This window comes from Anolis sagrei, chromosome 3, assembly GCF_037176765.1.
Source record: "Anolis sagrei isolate rAnoSag1 chromosome 3, rAnoSag1.mat, whole genome shotgun sequence".
NCBI classification, from domain to species: domain Eukaryota; kingdom Metazoa; phylum Chordata; class Lepidosauria; order Squamata; family Dactyloidae; genus Anolis; species Anolis sagrei.
In genome coordinates, this window is record NC_090023.1 from 89,297,017 (window position 1) to 89,314,049 (window position 17,033).

At 39.0% G+C, this 17,033-nt stretch overlaps 1 protein-coding gene across 1 annotated transcript in view; it reads left to right on the plus strand.

The window, feature by feature from the left end:
• Nucleotides 1-3,147, plus strand: part of RS1 (retinoschisin 1) — a 31,357-nt gene extending 28,210 nt beyond the window's left edge. Inside the window, exon 6 of the mRNA XM_060770057.2 lies at nucleotides 418-3,147. Coding sequence (XP_060626040.1) covers nucleotides 418-570 — 153 coding nt within the window. The 3' untranslated portion in view covers nucleotides 571-3,147. The remainder of the gene's footprint in view (nucleotides 1-417) is intronic.
• The last annotated feature ends 13,886 nt before the right edge of the window (nucleotides 3,148-17,033 follow it).

Here is a 17,033-nt window from a genome sequence, read left to right on the forward strand (position 1 = left end):
AAATAAAATGTAGTGACATGCACCACATAATTGAGAAAAAAGTGGTTGTAAGTATATAAACCAGCAGTACAACTTGAGCACCCCTTATTCCAAAATCTGAACTCATACAAAATCTGAAATAGTCCACATGGGTGGCTGAGATAATGACACCTTTGGTTTCTGATAGTTCAGTGTATACAAACTTTTAAATAAATTTGCCTTCAAGCTATGTGTATAAGGTATATATGAAGCTTAAATGAATTTCATATTTAGACTTGGATCCCATCTCCAAGCTCTTTCATAGCTTGGAAAATAACAAAATGGTGTCTGTTAGACATTTGCTTCCGTTTTACTGAATGACAGATTAAAAGATGGTTAAGACCACTTTCATGGGCTTCTTTTAAGATGACTTTGCTTTTTTTCTCTCCACAACTGCAGGTTTTCTATGGAAATTCAGACAGGACATCTTCAGTGCAGAACCTCCTGCGCCCTCCCATTGTCTCTCGCTACATCCGCTTAATACCACTTGGTTGGCACGTGCGCATTGCCATCAGGATGGAACTGCTGGAGTGCATGAACAAGTGTGCTTGATGCTGAAATTCAGCTCAAGGGAAAACTCAGGAGTTAGTAGCAAGATAGAGAAGTACAATGAATGCAAAGAGTAGGTCCTTCATGTATGTAGAATAAGATCTCAATGTACTGTGAAAAGGATAAGTGTTCTCCAATCACCTTCTGTTGTGAAGTGTATCCTCCTGCAAGTTTGCTAGTTTTAAAGGAATTCTGTTTCAATAATACACATACCCCCACCAACAGCAAGAACAATGCAAGATGACATGGAATTATAGTACATTTTGGAACCCACACTCCACACTGTGTTAATTTCCTGCCGACGCCTTTCATTTCATCTCATTATTTTATTTGGCAAATTTGTCTTTCCCAGGATTTGATGCAAAGGGATTGAATGATTTAATAAGAGGGAGGAGAGAATTTTTATTCCAATAAAATAAACTAAAAATTATTTCACCCATCACTCTTTTCTGAACATTGTCTTAGGCAACTATGTCTCTGAAGTGTGAAGGCAACGTGTGATGAGAATTGCTTTCTCCAGTGACAATCTGATACCCCACCAAAACGATATACAAAACCATAGAGAATAAGCATTCTCATTTCAACGTGCTTTAAATTGGAAAGGAGCAAATTTGGGTGGGCCAGGGAACATTTTCATGGCCAAGACACCTCTGCAGCCTCACCAACAGTTCTTCTGAAACTGGAAGTGATTTCATATTATTTCCTATTCTTTTGTCAATTAATTGTAAGCCGATTTTGGTTTGGGAACTGGGGCAGGGGTGTGTGTGTGTGGAAGTGATATTTTAAAGTTCTGTGGATCTGAGAAAAAAGTTACAATGTCTTGCACTGTTTTTTAAACCTACTTTTAACCGTGGCAAATGTATACCCATTTTAAAAAAAGATCTTGGGGGTTCTGAGACTGTAAAATGGCACCCTAACAACTTCCCAGCCCATCCAGCTTTATCCTCTTATGAAATGCAGTTGTGTTACCCCTTTTTTCATGGAAAGATTTGTGTGTCCTATTTTGATGCTAGAGATGAGAACATTATCAGTATGAATGGATGCCTCAACTTTATCTTTTTAGATTCAAGGGTAAAACAACCTGTGACTCACTTGTGTCAATATTTTCCCAGTCTTTGTTTTGTTTTTTATTACCTAACACAGCAGTGGGATTGTGCCCTGTCTCTTGTCTTCCTCTGACCACTTTTTGTAATGAAAGCTTTGTGTGTCACTAGAGTTTGCTTCTATTCTATTTTGATACCAGAAATGGGAACATTATTTATCTTATTGAATGTGTCAACACCATATGTTTAGGATGAAACTACATGTGACTCACCTGTCTCAATATTTGTTTTTTTTTTTTTAAATTTCCCCATTCTTTGTTTTGTTGTGTTGTAATTACTCAAAGCAGAGGTGGGGATTTGCCCTATTTCGCCTTCTCCTCTGACCATGTTCTTATTACCAAAAAGGTCCATGGAAGCTGCTTTTCACCTTTTGAGGGAAAAGCTACAAATGAAGACATCACAATAGATATAATATTGTCCTGACTGCCAGAGTGGTATCGCTTTTAATTTGTGATGGCCAAACAAAGAACCTTCAGGCCTCATTATAATTAGTACTTATATAAATAGGAGCCATGGTGGCGCAGTGGGTTAAATCCTTGTGCTGGCTGTATGACTGACCTGAAGATCTAAAGGTCGGCAGTTCGAATCTGTGAGATGGGGTGAGCTCCCGTCTGTCAGCCCCACCTGCCCATGCAGGGACATGAGATAAGTCTTCCACAGGTTGGTAACACATCTGGGCTTCCCTTGGGCAACATCTTTGTAGATGGCCGATTCTTTCACATCAAAAGGGACTTGCAGTAGATTCTTGATTTGCTTCTGACATGATAAAAAAAATATATTAATAAGTTTGGTCATCTATAAATCAACAAAAAACTAATTTTTATATAGCATTATCTTATGATATAAAACAGACAAAAACATTTTGGGAGCCTATTTTTGTCCTGCAGATTGACATGCTGTATAGACGCTGGAGGAATGAGAAGTCGCAAATGCAATGATTTCTTTACATCTATAAAGGGTATGAGAAGATAGAGTCAGAGAATGACTTGATCATCATAGTTTTAGTCTTTTATAGCAAGATTGGGCTTTCAAATTCTTAACATTTGCAACATCAAACCTGTCAAAAAGGTGCTAGATGTTAAAACATTACTTTTCTGTTTTTCATTCTTCCAAAACTGTTACAGTAAATCATAAATTACAGACACAATTTCAATACCATACAACTGAACCACCTCGTATAGATAATCTTAAGTGGTGCTAGGATATTATGACCTCTCTTTTTTAAAAATAGTTTTACAGGCATTTTATAAATCAAAGACTTAGAAATCATAGTTTGTGTTTACTATTATACATTTTGTTGTTGTAAAAGTAACTTTGTAGAAAATAGTGTACTTTGTGGGGAACTGAATGTAATGCAAAGACACAGATGTCTTCGTTATATAGGTATGTGTGTTAATCGTAGATTATCCATCTTTTAAATGTAAAGGCTTTTGATTTAAAAACTACTCTTGGAAATAAAAGCCAGAAATATTTTGAAGATTTATGGAGTTTTCTTTTTTCTTGCTGTCTGGTCATTTGCTCAGTCCCCAGTATGGCTAGACCCCAACAGAGTTAAGCGGGTTTAATCCCATTTATTTCTGTATTGGGTTGGCGACTAGAGCTTTCATTAATTTTAAAAATGCCCGTCTGTGTGAACAGTATATAATTACCTGTTCTGAGTTGATTCAAAACATTATTAATGAGTGTTGTTATGGATTCATGTGTATGCCAACCCACCCACTTGGCATCTCTTTTCTCTACTTGGCTCTGGCGATCCTGGTTGCCTTGCGTGATTGCATGATTGGGATCCATGCAGCAGTTAATATTGCTGCATTAATAACAGAGTTTATACAGAATTGTCTCATAGGGTTCTTAGTGGGGTTTCACTTCCCCCGCGGAGAAAAGTTGGAGAGAGTTTGAGGCTTAATTGTTTTGGGGTGAACAATTAAGCCTAAAGCTACAAGGAGGTATTGACCTCCAATACGAATTCAGCCACTTCAAATGGAGCTTACCTTCACTCCTCCAAAAGTAGCATTGCTGAGAGTGAGATACTGAAAATTGGGTTGCTGTGTGTTTTCCGGGCTGCATGGTCACGTTCCAGAAGCGTTCTCTACTGACGTTTCACCCACATCTATGGCAGGCATCCTCAGAGGTTGTGAGGTCACCACTTCTGAGTTTGCCTGCTATAAATGTGGGTGAAATGTCAGGAGAGAATGCTTCTGGAACATGGCCATGCAGCCCGGAAAACTCACAGCAACCCAGTGATTCTGGCCATGAAAGCCTTCGACAACATACTGAAAATTGTTCATACCTAGTGCTTTTATGTCGGCTGTGTTTACATTCTGTTGTCTTATCTTTGGAAGTCTAAACTGCATTTCTAAAGGTTCAACTTAAGTTTTTTCAATGCTAGACATTTGGGGATTGAATTAATATTTCAGTGGTGGGGTAGATTTCTTATCTGGCAGGATATTGTCTTAATACTCCACCCAACCCAGCATACAATGTGGTATCCTTGGTATCCTTTGGATTTTGTTACTGGACCCTGCCATGGATACCAAAATTCATGGATAATCAAGTCCCATTATATACAGTGGTGCAGTAAATGGTGTCCCTTATATAAAATGGCAATATCAAGGTTTGCTTTTTGGGTGTTTTAGCAAATATTTTTCAGCCATGTATGGTTGAATCTGTGGATAGAGTATCAGTGGATATGGAGGGCTTTCTGTACCTAGTTCATTGTGCCTGAAGACACAAGTCCACCTATTTTATATAATCAGAGCAGAACTGGGTTAATTATTATGGACATGCTGATGGAATTCAGACCTGATTAAACCTCTGTCTTCCCATTTTTAAGCTGCTTTTAAAATGTTCCACTTTCTCTATCCTCCTCAAGTTTTCTCCCATGTCCTCAATTTACTTTCATTGGTACAAACCAAGTGCAAAGTGCAAGAGTCATTTGTGCTCAATGAACTCAGCAAGGAGTGGGGAAAGGCATGAGATGATAATAATAATAATAATAATAATAATAATAATAATAATAATAATCCAGCATATATACAGGGTTAGTCAAAATGAATAGGCCAATAAGAAAATTAATTTTAGACGAATGTATGTTTATTGTAACCAAACTACAGCTACGTATCGACAGATAAATTATCAAAGTTTTGTCTCACCTTCAGAGATGTTCGATATGGGCGCCCCGTGTGACACGGCAGACGTCCAAGCGATAGTACAGTTCATTCCACATCTGTTGCAGCACATCCGACGTAATGGCATCGAATGCAGCACATATGCGCTGTTTTAAGTCGTCCAAGATCAGCGGTAATGGAGGTCGGAACACATTGTCTTTCACATACCCCCAGAGAGAAAAGTCGCATGGTGTGAGGTCGGGGGACCTGGGGGGCCACAGGAGGAATGGAAGATCAGTCACTCCAGCACGGCCAATCCAACGTCTGGGAAGGTGTTCGTTGAGGTACTCGCGTACACTGTTGTGCCAATGCGGAGGGGCACCGTCCTGTTGGAATACGAAATCGGGCACTTTCTCTTCTAACTGTGGCATCAACCATTCAGACAACATGTCAGCGTACACTATGCCTGTTACGGTTTTCTCCGCGAAAAAGAATGGGCCAAACACGTGACGGTTGGTTATTGCACAGAAAACGTTTACCTTCGGCGAATCCCTTACATGTTCCAATACGGCATGAGGATTTTCAGATCCCCAAAAGCGGAGATTATGCCTATTGACCTTCCCGCACAGGTGAAACGTTGCCTCGTCACTGAAGACCAGTCTGTTGGCAAAGCCTTCCTCCTCTAGTCTTCGCTGCATTGATTCGCAAAAATCGTGTCGTTTCGAATAGTCACCTTTTTTCAAAGCCTGCACCATTTGCAATTTATACGGCTTGAACTGCAAACGTTTGCGTAACACGCGCCACACAGTTTTTTGCGGAACGTTCAATTCCATGGAAACACGATTTGTCGACTTCTGGGGACTTCGTTGAAAGGATGCACGAATGGATTCCACTGTGTCTTCGGAGACACGCGGTCGTCCTGTGGTTTTACCCTTGCATAAGCAGCCCGTCTCCTCAAATTGCTTTACCCACCTCGCAATGGAATGTCGATGAGGTGGTTCCTTGCCATACTTGGCTCGAAATTTTCACTGGACCGTAATTACTGACATTGTTTTAGCAAATGTCATCACACAAAACGCCTTCTCTTTGCCTGATTCCGCCATTTTGAAAACAGCGACTCCTAGCGACGCCTAGCGGCATTAACGTACATGTGTGTTGCTCAAAAAAAACTTTGATAGTTTATCTGTCGCTACGTAGCTGTGGTTTGGTTACAGTAAACATACATTCGGGTACAATTAATTTTCTTATTGGCCTATTCATTTTGACTAACCCTGTATCTCATTTGCTGTGTCATACTGTGTTTTTGTGTCAGTATAATAATGATAATAATACAGTTTATTTATATTCAGCTCTATCTCCCAGAGGGGGCTCAGAGCAGATTACAGTGTGTGAGTGTATGTGTGTGTGTATACACACACACACACACACATACACATACATGCTGTATATATTTGATGCATTTTATACCGTGAACAATTTCATACAATATACAAACAAAGGCAAAGATTTCCTTTTCCATCTCTGGTGTCTGGAGGCAATGCTCAACTCTGGCCATGGGGAGGTGCTCTTGTTCCATTTTTCCATGCTGAGGAATCTGTTATTCATAGACCCTCCAGGTCATGTTGCTGGCATGGCTGCATGGGCGCCTTTCACCTTCCCACCGAGATGGTACCTATTGATCTACTCACATTGCATGTTTTCAAACTGCTAGATTGACAGAAGCTGCAGCAAGTTGTCAGCAAGTTTTTCTGCAGCTAGAGGTTTAACCTACTGTGCTACTGCAGCCCCTAAGGTAACACAATCTTGCCCTTCCGAAGAGGTTTTAGGAAAAGCAAATTGCAGTGGCCTTTCCTTGCTTGGAGGTTCTTTCTCATTAATAACCTTTGTTATATTGACTATACCCTGATGTTGCTTGGCCTTACATGTTGAATTTTAACTTATTAACTGTATCCCAACGTTTGGATTTCCTGCGCAACAATCCCCCAAAGCACCACATTTTTAATCTTTGGGATTATTCCTTGCTTATATAAGACTGCTTTGTGCATCATGCATGTTAAAACAGCCAGAAAATCTGCACTGTCTTCAGTTTTTAATGGTTGTGGTTGAAACAATCTGAAGGCTGGGCTCTCTGGCACTACAGGTCATGAATAATGTATTTAATTCATGCATTGGAAATGCACTAATTGTTTAAGCTCCAATTGCTATAGTTTCTTTCAATATGTATAACCTGACTCCACTGAATGTTTGCATGCCAGTCATAGCATCTTATATTGCATTGGGTGCTTGAACTCCTTCATATTCCTTTCCATACCTAGACACTTTATTACATTAGCAAAAGTCTATTACTTTTACTATAAAGATGTGGCCTTGTGAATTGCCTCAAACCTCAGTTTAGGATTAATGTTATGGTGTTATGAACAATGATAGTTTGGGTTAAATGTTTATTTTTCTCTAGAAGTTAAGATTGCTTTCTTTTCTCCTCTATTGCATTATAATTCTGACAGCCTTATAGTAACCTTTTCTCATAGAATACTGCAAGTAACTGGACCTTGGCTGAATTCAAACAAGACTTCAGGCTTTTACATGTGTGTATGTATAGTTTACAATTTCATGTGGATAGTGTCGCACTGGAAACTGGGCTCATCCCTTGGCCACTTTTCAACACTCTTCTTAACACAGATTTCTAAAATTCAAAGAGTTTTCTGGGGTATTCAAAGCCACAAACACCCCCAAATAATGATTGATTTTTTCAAAATGCTCAATACATTCCATATATCCTTTAGGGAATTAATTATTTCACTCTATATTTGCGTGCATGTTAGACTTACAAAATGCCTTTTTCTAACAAGTTAATCAAACATATCATTTATTCACTGGATAGAAAAAGAGCTATTCTAATCTTAATATGCCTTGCAAGGATTATACAGAAATTACTTCTCATGTTGCCTAGGCATTTTGAGCAAAAATTATCTATCATTTTATTCAGAGGGTGTGGCAATGTGCTGTATCTCCCCCAGCTTTCCACAGGAGGAAGCAACATGTTCACAGCCCTACTCTAATTTATAGATATAGAAGCATATTTCATATCTTTCCAACAGCAAGACCCACTAGAATAAAACTACAGTACATATTGCAATATATATTGGGTTCTAGATTGGGAGAAAGGAGGGATATACATTAAAGAAATAAATAAACCATGCAACCAAAGGGAATTTAGAAATTCAACATTGATTAATGTTCCATTTGTGTCAGCATGGTTTAATGGTTTGAGCGCTGAATTATGACTCGGAAAGCACTGTTTGAATCTTTCCTACAACTTTTTAAATGTACTGTTTCTGTGTCAAAGGAGGAAATACTGTAACTACATTTTGCATTAGGGAAGACTCACCTGGAGTACCGTGTGCAATTCTGGGCACCTCATTTTAAGAAAGATATAGACAAATTGGAGCAGGTCCAGGGAAGAGCAAGAACAATGACAAGGGGCATAGGGAACAAAACATATGGTGAAAGGAAGTTGGACATGTTCAGCCTGCTGAAGAGAACACAGAGTTTTAAGAATGCATCTGTAAATATCTAAAAGACTGCCACAGAGAAGAGAGTGTGGGATTGTTTTCTGCTGTCCCAAGTTGTAGGACCAGACCTAATAATTTTAAGTAACAGGAGGCTGGATTTCAAGGAACTTCTTGATGATAACTGTGTTTCAGCAATGGAACAATATGCCTAGAGAGGTGGTGGAGTTTCTTTCTCTGGATGCAAGAAACTACTTGCCAGGTATTTCCTGTATTGCATTTGGGAGTGGACTCCATGGCTCCTGAGGCTCATCCAGTTCTATGATTATATGCTTCTGTGTCCTGATTATCAAAAGTTGCAATCCCTATTACTCAAATTGTTCATGTTGACATCAAGCAATATATCCTTATCTGTCAAGCTTCATCCTTCAAGTTCCAGTTCTTTTCTTGATTCATTAGAGAATGATAGTCTTTGGAGAAAGAGTAAGAAGACTAAAATAACTACAGGCCATAAAGCTCCAAAACAGCATATGGGCAAGGAAATCTAGGAAGGGAACACATATTGCAGAAATGTCAGAAAGTGGTACTGGAAAGTTGATGCTGAGCTGCACTTCCATGCTGGTGTGTCAAGAACCATGGTGAGGAGGAGAACAGAAGTAAAGAGAAAATGCCAAGAGTTTTTTTTTCTTTTAGATCAGCAAAGCTGGAATCCTCCATAGCAGTTATGAGTGCATAACCAAAAGTTGTGCGTTTGTGACTGTTATATATTCATGGTTCTTACATAGCTCCTAGTTTAAGGGCTATGGAGGGAATGTGAATGCCTCCAATTCCCATTTACTGGACACAGCTACTGCTCCCCTAGTTTAGGAGCTATGTAGGGACAATTTATGTTTTACACATAACTGTCATTTTTGGTGATGATACCGTCGAATTAGTCTGCAATGCATCACTAGGCCAGTAAGTGGCTGATTTTTACTGTCATTGCAGAACTGTATGTGACTGCTCTGTGATGTCTGTTATCTTCAGAATGTCTCATATTTTTATTCAGTTGCTACTATTTTGATTGTCTTCACAGAAAACGATAAAATAAACATTTTAAAGTGACTAGCTTTTGTGAATTCAGAAAACAGTGCTATGTAGGATCTTATCCCATGGCTTTTGGAAGTGCTGTAGGCATAGCGTGGGATTCTATTTGAAATGTATCTGCTGCCTGTCCGGGAGAAAGTCGGGAAGCAATGATCTTCAGTGCTCTTGAGTAAATGCAAATTGTCCCAGTCCATAATGGGATGGGTTTTGTCTGTTCTCCTGCCTCCATTTCATCCCTTTCTCTAATTATGTGTCTCATGGACATGACAAGAAAGGCTAAACTTCCATTAATTGGGGGGGGGGGGGAGGGCAGGGCTGAGGGGCATGACCAGGAGAAACAGATGAAGCAGCCATAGAGTGTGTGATACTGGTAAACACAGGTTTTTCGTTTACAGATGGGAAGGAAGAGGGTGTGTATGAAGGCCAGAGTAGTCATCCCAGCTGATTAACAAACGATTTACACACTGAATGAGATAGGATGACTACTCTGGCCACTTCAGTGGGATAAGCTCCTTAGGAGTTGGGGGATTTTTTTTTAAGCCTTGAGTTTATCACTTATCCTGGCCTTCATTAGACATATTTAATTTTCCATGATTTGCATCTTGATCACATGTGGGCATTTTCAGAGGCTGAATTTCCATCTGCTGCCAGTAATATCATGAAACTAGAGCTGCCTCAAGGCATTTCTACAGAGTCCTGTTTTCAAAAAGCCATGGGAGCTTTTCCTTCCCCTAAGCATAAGCCCTAGAAAGGGATGGAGAAAGGGCAAGTCAAGTCCCCTTGGGGCCAGGCTGGGGAAAGGAGCTGTCTCTGAAATAATTATCCAATATAAGTAAAAATGAAAATTCTTACAAGCTTAAGGAGTACGACCCCATGGTGAACTCCCACTGGTGATAAGGTGAAAGCTAGTAAAACTGGGAGGCATCTAACTGTCTCTGTGCCTCCATTTTCCACAACCAGTGCTGTAGGCAGCATGAAGAGCTGTAAGGGATGTAGAAAGACAGTCACATACAGTCTACCAGCAGAATATTGGATTTGGTTCCTAAATGTGATTCCTAACAAGCCTGAATCCACTGTTATGGAGTTAGGGTTGCTGCTGGTCCTGGGAGGCTTGAAGGAGGCTGTAGGGATAGTGGCCATTGCCATATGTTTAACCCTTTATCCTTGGTAAACTATAACTTCCTGAAGATGGAACTATGTCTCATTTTATTTAGGGATGGGGGTGGTTGTTTACGATAATACTGCTACCATTAAGTGCCCATAATCATGGTGGATGGAACTGTTTCCTGATGAATTGGGCTATGATGCAATGTATATTGGAACAGAATGCTAATTTGGCAATTCTGGGCAGACCACTGTTCCTAGAGATCAGATTCTGCCAATTAGCTACCAAATACACTTGCACAATGTAGCAATTTTTCACTTCTCTTGAATATATGAAGACTTTTCTCATACTGTTCGCTATTGCAAAGGTCAAGACACAGGCTCCAAGTGCTTCCCTTTGCAGATGCTGCTAGCATACAGCCTTTTTTTGCCTATGGACCCATTACCCATTTATTCTATTGTCTTCAGTAATTGGGCACTTCCTGGCAGCTCATCAGATGTATGCTGTTGACTCAGAGATAGAGAGAAACCTTTATGGAGCTGTAAGAATCTGAATCCTAAGCACCAAAGTACTGGTACTGGTTTCTATAATAAATTCAGATAAGAAGGATTATCTGAATACTGATGGATTGTCTGGCTCAGGCTACCGGGGCCTTATTAAACACACAAAAGGAAGAAGATGGAGATTGTATGCAGTAGAATAACAATAAATGAACTAGGTGGAGTGGAAGCTGCTCAGACATCCTTTTTCTTTGTGTGTGTGTGTGTGTTTTTAAGAATACTGCAGAGAACTACAGTACATTATTTTTCAGGAAGTAGTGAACTATTTGGGTTGACAAGTTACCGAGATACTGGGGATTAAATACAGTATCTATATTTAATGTGTTGTCAACACATGAGCCCAGAACTTGCTTGTCCAGAAAACATGATAACATGATTAACACCAACTGCTTTTTATGGAATCTGGGATAGAAAGAAAATCACTAAGCGTAGACTAGGTGACAATGACAACTATTTTCAACCCAGTGACTAAGCTTTGACACAGTCTCTCATGGAGGGGGAAGAGAGAAAAGAATGAACAGAAGAACATTAAGCAGTTGAAAGCAGTACAAATGTTCCCATATTTATCAAACAAAAATGTGCAAATGATTAAGGCTAGGCTAATATTTAAAAATGGAAGTATTAATCCATGCATGTGAAGCTTTTTAGTTGCATGTGTCTGTCCATAGCCTGCCTCTAAGATAGTGGGATGCAAAGCAGAGCTCATTTAATATAGTCTTCATGTGTGCCATAATTGTATGCAGGGGAAAACCTAGGAAGAGCTCCTGGAATTATCTCCAGTAGCATAAAAATAATGTGATTGAGGATGTGGATGGTGATTTCGGGAGTATTAATCCAAAATAAATAAATAAATATTTTGTGTTTATTTATCTTTCATATACTCCTTATAGACATAGCATGAGGATAATTGTATTTTTACAATATATTTAAATGATTGTGTACACACAACAAAGTTTATGTACACCAAACTGCACAAATAGGAGTCTAGTGTCTAGAAGATCTAGGGAAGTCATGCTATACCTCTATTCTGCCCTGGTCAGACCACACCTAGATTACCGTGTCCAATTCTGGGCACTGCAACAAGGGAGATGTTGACAAGCTGGAATGTGTCCAGAGGTCACTGAATAAAATGATCAAGGGTCTGGAGAACAACCCCTATGAGTAGCTGCTTAAAGAGCTGGACTTGTTTTGCCTTCAGAAGAGAAGGCTGAAATGAAACATGATGGCTATGTATAAATATGTGAGGGGAAGTCATAGGGAGGAGGTAGCAGGCTTGTTTTCTGCTCCCCTGGAGATTAGGACATAGAACAATGGCTTCAAACTACGGGAAAGGAAAATTCACCTGAACATTAGGAAGAATTTCCTAACTGTGAGATCTGTTCGGCAGTGGAACTCTCTGCCCTGGAGTTTGATGGAGGCTCCATCTTTGAAGGCTTTTAAACAGAGGCTAGACGGCCATCTGTTGGGGGTGCTTTGAATGCAATTTTTCTGCTTCTTGGCAGGAGGTTTGGACTGGATGGCCCACACAGGCTCTTCCAACTCTCATGATTCTATCCTATGATTCTATGAAAGATATCACTATATCAGCCACCCATGTAGACAAGCTTTTGATTCTGGAGTATTTCAGATTCTGGCATTCTGGATAAATGCCAGAATCCTTTCGTAGTCAACTAAAAACCTGGATGTTCCAGTGCGCTTTTGACTAAGCAGCTCACCAGTAACTTTCTTGTCTCTACTTGAAGTTCCACAGTTTACACCGGCCCACATTTTGCACTGGCATATGTTCTACCTCAACATATGTTATGACAGTATTTCCTGCCCAGTTTACTGTATTGTTGCACTTTCCTGCACTCCTGTAAAAATGTATTGCACTCATTGAATCTGTACCTCAGCTATGTTTCTTTCAGCCGTATTTTTATATTGCTTTCAATTGTGTTGTTATTTGTTTTATCTGATGTTTTAATTGGTTAAAGTGTTTTACATGTGTGTTTTAATTGTAATCTTGGGCGTGTCCCTTGAAAGCCGCCCTGAGTCCCCTAGGGGAGATGGTTGGCGGGGTATAAAAATAAAGTTATTATTATTATTATTATTATTATTATTATTATTATAATACAAAAAAGTGCTTGTAAGTACACAACCAAACTGTGGAGGTGATTCTTTCCACATTCTGCTGAATACATGGATTCAGAGCTACATACATATGGTACACATGTAAACTACATGTGAACAAGATTGTATCAACTTCTTTATTTGATTTTAACAGCCTGGTCTAGTCCTGCCATGAAAAAAAGATTAAACAGCTATTTGAAAATAGACATATCATCATCCCCCAAATGCCAAAACCCATTTGTGCTAAACTTGTGCTCCTAACTCCATATTTCATAACTAATGTCATGCTATAGATCAGGGATGTCAAACCCATTTTCATAGAGTGTGGCATCAGCCATATGGTTGCCTTCAAAGAGTTGTTTGTAATGGTAAGACTATATGAATGTAACTATGTTGTCCTGGCATTGAAATCTCCGTGACAAGGACCAGATTCATGTGCTATAGATGAAGCCCCTGATGGTTGATTTGGAGTGAAGGGTGGGTCAGAAAATGGGTATTGTTTTCAGGAAACTGCTCTTGGTGACCACTATTGCTAAAAATAAATAGATTAAGATGTCCAAAAGGAATAGTGACATATTATGACATCAATGCTAGTTAAAAATGTTCAAAGGAAAACCACGATTCACATGGGATATAATTGTTTTCTGAATACATGTACCTTCTGTCATTCAAATGTCCATAGTATTTCTTGGCAATTATGGATTGTTGAATAGTAGACACATAATGATTAGGAGCAAAACAATGAAGAAACAAGGTTGAGGAAAAGCTTCCTGGATGCACGAAGTCCTCTGAGTACAGTAGGGATGACACTGAGTTTTCTAGTGCAAAACCTGCATTTTATTAAAGACGTGTTTTGGAAGGCCCATTCAAAAATACATTGTGCTCAGTAAAAATGATCAATTCCCATGCGGATAATTAAAGGTTAAACACAGGATAAATTCCCTCCCCCCAATTTCTTTCTCATACTATTTACACAAACAGTAAAAATTATACAGGAGTTAAGAATGGAATACATGCCTGAAAACAATCCAATAAGGTGTTACCACAACATGACACAAAGTGTTTGATAAACACTTACAGATGGCTTATTATCGGGAATGAAATATTCTTCAAATAGCCAAGGTATTTGCAAACTCAGTCTGAATTAAAAGATTTACATAACATTTCTTTCAACAACAGAAAGTTGGAACAATTGTTTTGTGCCTGAGATTGTGTTTAAAAGGGACAGTGAAAGTGGACAATTTTTACTTGTAACATTTCAATAACCTAGAAGGCTGACTCCATGGTTGACTTTATCCTTTGGGTTTGCTTTACATCTCATAAAGCTATACAAAGCTTTGAAATATATTGCCTCCGTTATTTTTAATCTGTGATTCTTATTCATCATTTCAGTAATGAAGATCTACGCAGTCGGATTTCCAAGGATATTAGCTGCCAAAGTGATTTTTCTTTTCTAAGATCTCTACATGCTGCTACTAATTCCCCAAAGAATTTATACATAAAAATTTACGAGTGCTGAATTAGTCATGTTTTCCATCATAATCATGGTAAAATAATACAGGAATAGAAAAAAGAAAGTGAATGATTTCCAAGCACTAAAAAGGCTTGGACAATGCTAAGGAATGCAAAGCTCTCGCTCCCTCTCTCTCCTAAAATTTTGTGTGTGTCAGGTAAACGTATTTGTTGAATATAAAAATATACGTATTTTTACACATTATACGTACACCTTGGTATTGCATTGGCCATCCTATGGTGTATTCCAATGCTGATAGGCGAACATGTGCAAATACCAATATGCAATGTGTTGTCAAAGGCTTTAATGGCCAGAATCACTGGGTTGCTGTAGTTTTTCAGGCCATGTTCCAGAAGGATTCTCTCTTGACGTTTCATTTGCATCTATGGCAGAACCTCACTACCTCTGGGGATACCTGGGATAGATGCAGGCATAACGTCTGAAGAGAATGCTTCTGGAACATGGCCATACAGCCCGGAAAACTTACATCAACCCACCAATATGCAATTATCCACACAAACATACCTCCAAGAAATAATGGTGACTGTCTCTATGCAAAAACACTTTTAAGAGATTCTTGGACTGTGGACATATGTAAAATAATCTTGATTTTCCAGAAAAGTACAGGGTAAACCATCAATTGTTGTTGGCCATACATTTATAAATTATATTTAATTGTTTCTTCCTAAACAGTATGTGTGTGGGCAGAGGGGGGCAAAGAAATAAGACATCCTAGCATTCCAAGCCATATTATTGTCTGAATTCCACCCAGTGAACCATATTTTAATGCAGAAAAAGGACAAACACCTTGTACAAAAACGAATTCACTGAAGCATTTTTTTTCCTTCTGGAAAAACCAAGCAAGTGAACACTCTGATCAATACCAACAACATTTTTCTAAAACTATGTCAGTAAATAATCTCCTTGATTACTTTCCCTGGAGGAAAAAAACAACAAGGCAACCCAGTAGCTAAAACACCATCCAAATAAATAAATGCAAAAGAAATAAAGGAAGACTTCAAAGTGATGTAAGTACTGAGCTGTTTTACCACTGGAAACACTATTCAAAATCTAAATGAAATGACTACTGTTCTTATTTACTTTTCATATTTTCATTAATAGGCTATTTGATCACAAACAGAACAAGTGCAAATCAAGTGCCAACAGCTAGTAGGAATGGCTGAATAACCATTTAACTGTGCATTTAGTAACACAGTCGTCCCCCTACATTTGTGAGTTATGCCTTCATAAATGTGATTATTCAAATTACTGTGTTGCTGTATGAATATTGTAAATGCTATTTTTATTCCTTGAGAGAATACCAGCAATTCTCTAGGCACCTCTAGCTTCTCCAGCATGCTTCCATGGTCCACTTTTGCCAGAGGTTGACCATATAATCTTGCTGTGGGACCTAGAAATGCCTAGGAAGTGTTTTCTCAGATTAAAAAAAATATTTTATAAATTTTATATTCATGATTTTGCAGGGTGCCCTAATCTCCAATGTGGAAGGTCAATAGTATTAACCATATTTTTTTGGGGGGGGAGGGGGGGGCTGTTTCAACTGCTGATCAGGCTACTTGAACAAGACCTACATTTTCCAGAAGCAGCCATAGATTCTTAATTGAAAGGCATAGTGATGGTTTCAGGTTTTTGACAGCAATTTGGGAAAGACCCTGGCAAAGCCTTTCCTCTCTTTGTGAGTTTACCTTCTCACTGCAATTGTCCCAGATGTTATTATTCCTTCTTCTCATTATTTCTAGGAGTCGCCCACTGGAAGGTAAGCAGCCAAGGAGTAAGTAAGCAGGGGCACCAATTACTCTGGGTTGTTGTGAGTTTTCCGGGCTATATTTCCATTTTCCAGAAGCATTCTCTCCTGATGTGTCGCCTGCATTTATGGCAGGCGTCCTCAGAGGGTGCAATGTCTGTTGGAAACTAGGAAAATGAGGTTTATATATCTGTGGAATTAAAAAGTATTTACAAACTCTAAAATCATAACAGTAAATAAAAAATAACACTAAAAAACAGGGGAATTCCAGACAAGAAACAATCAGGATAAGCTAATCAGGCAGTAAGAAGCCAGACCTTGAAACAGATATGCCATTAAATGCTAATCAAGGTGGCCAATTGAAACCTTCACACCTGCCTCAAACAGACAAGAGTTTTTTCTCCCACCCTGGACATACCACAGATATATAAACCCCATTTTCCAGACCTCACAATCTCTGAGATGCCTACCATAAATGCAGCTGAAACATCAGGAGAGAATGCTTCTGGCACATGGCCATACAGCCCGGAAAACTCACAACAGCCCAGTGATTCCGGCCATGAAAGCCTTTGACAATACATCAATGACTCTTCATTCTCATTAATACAA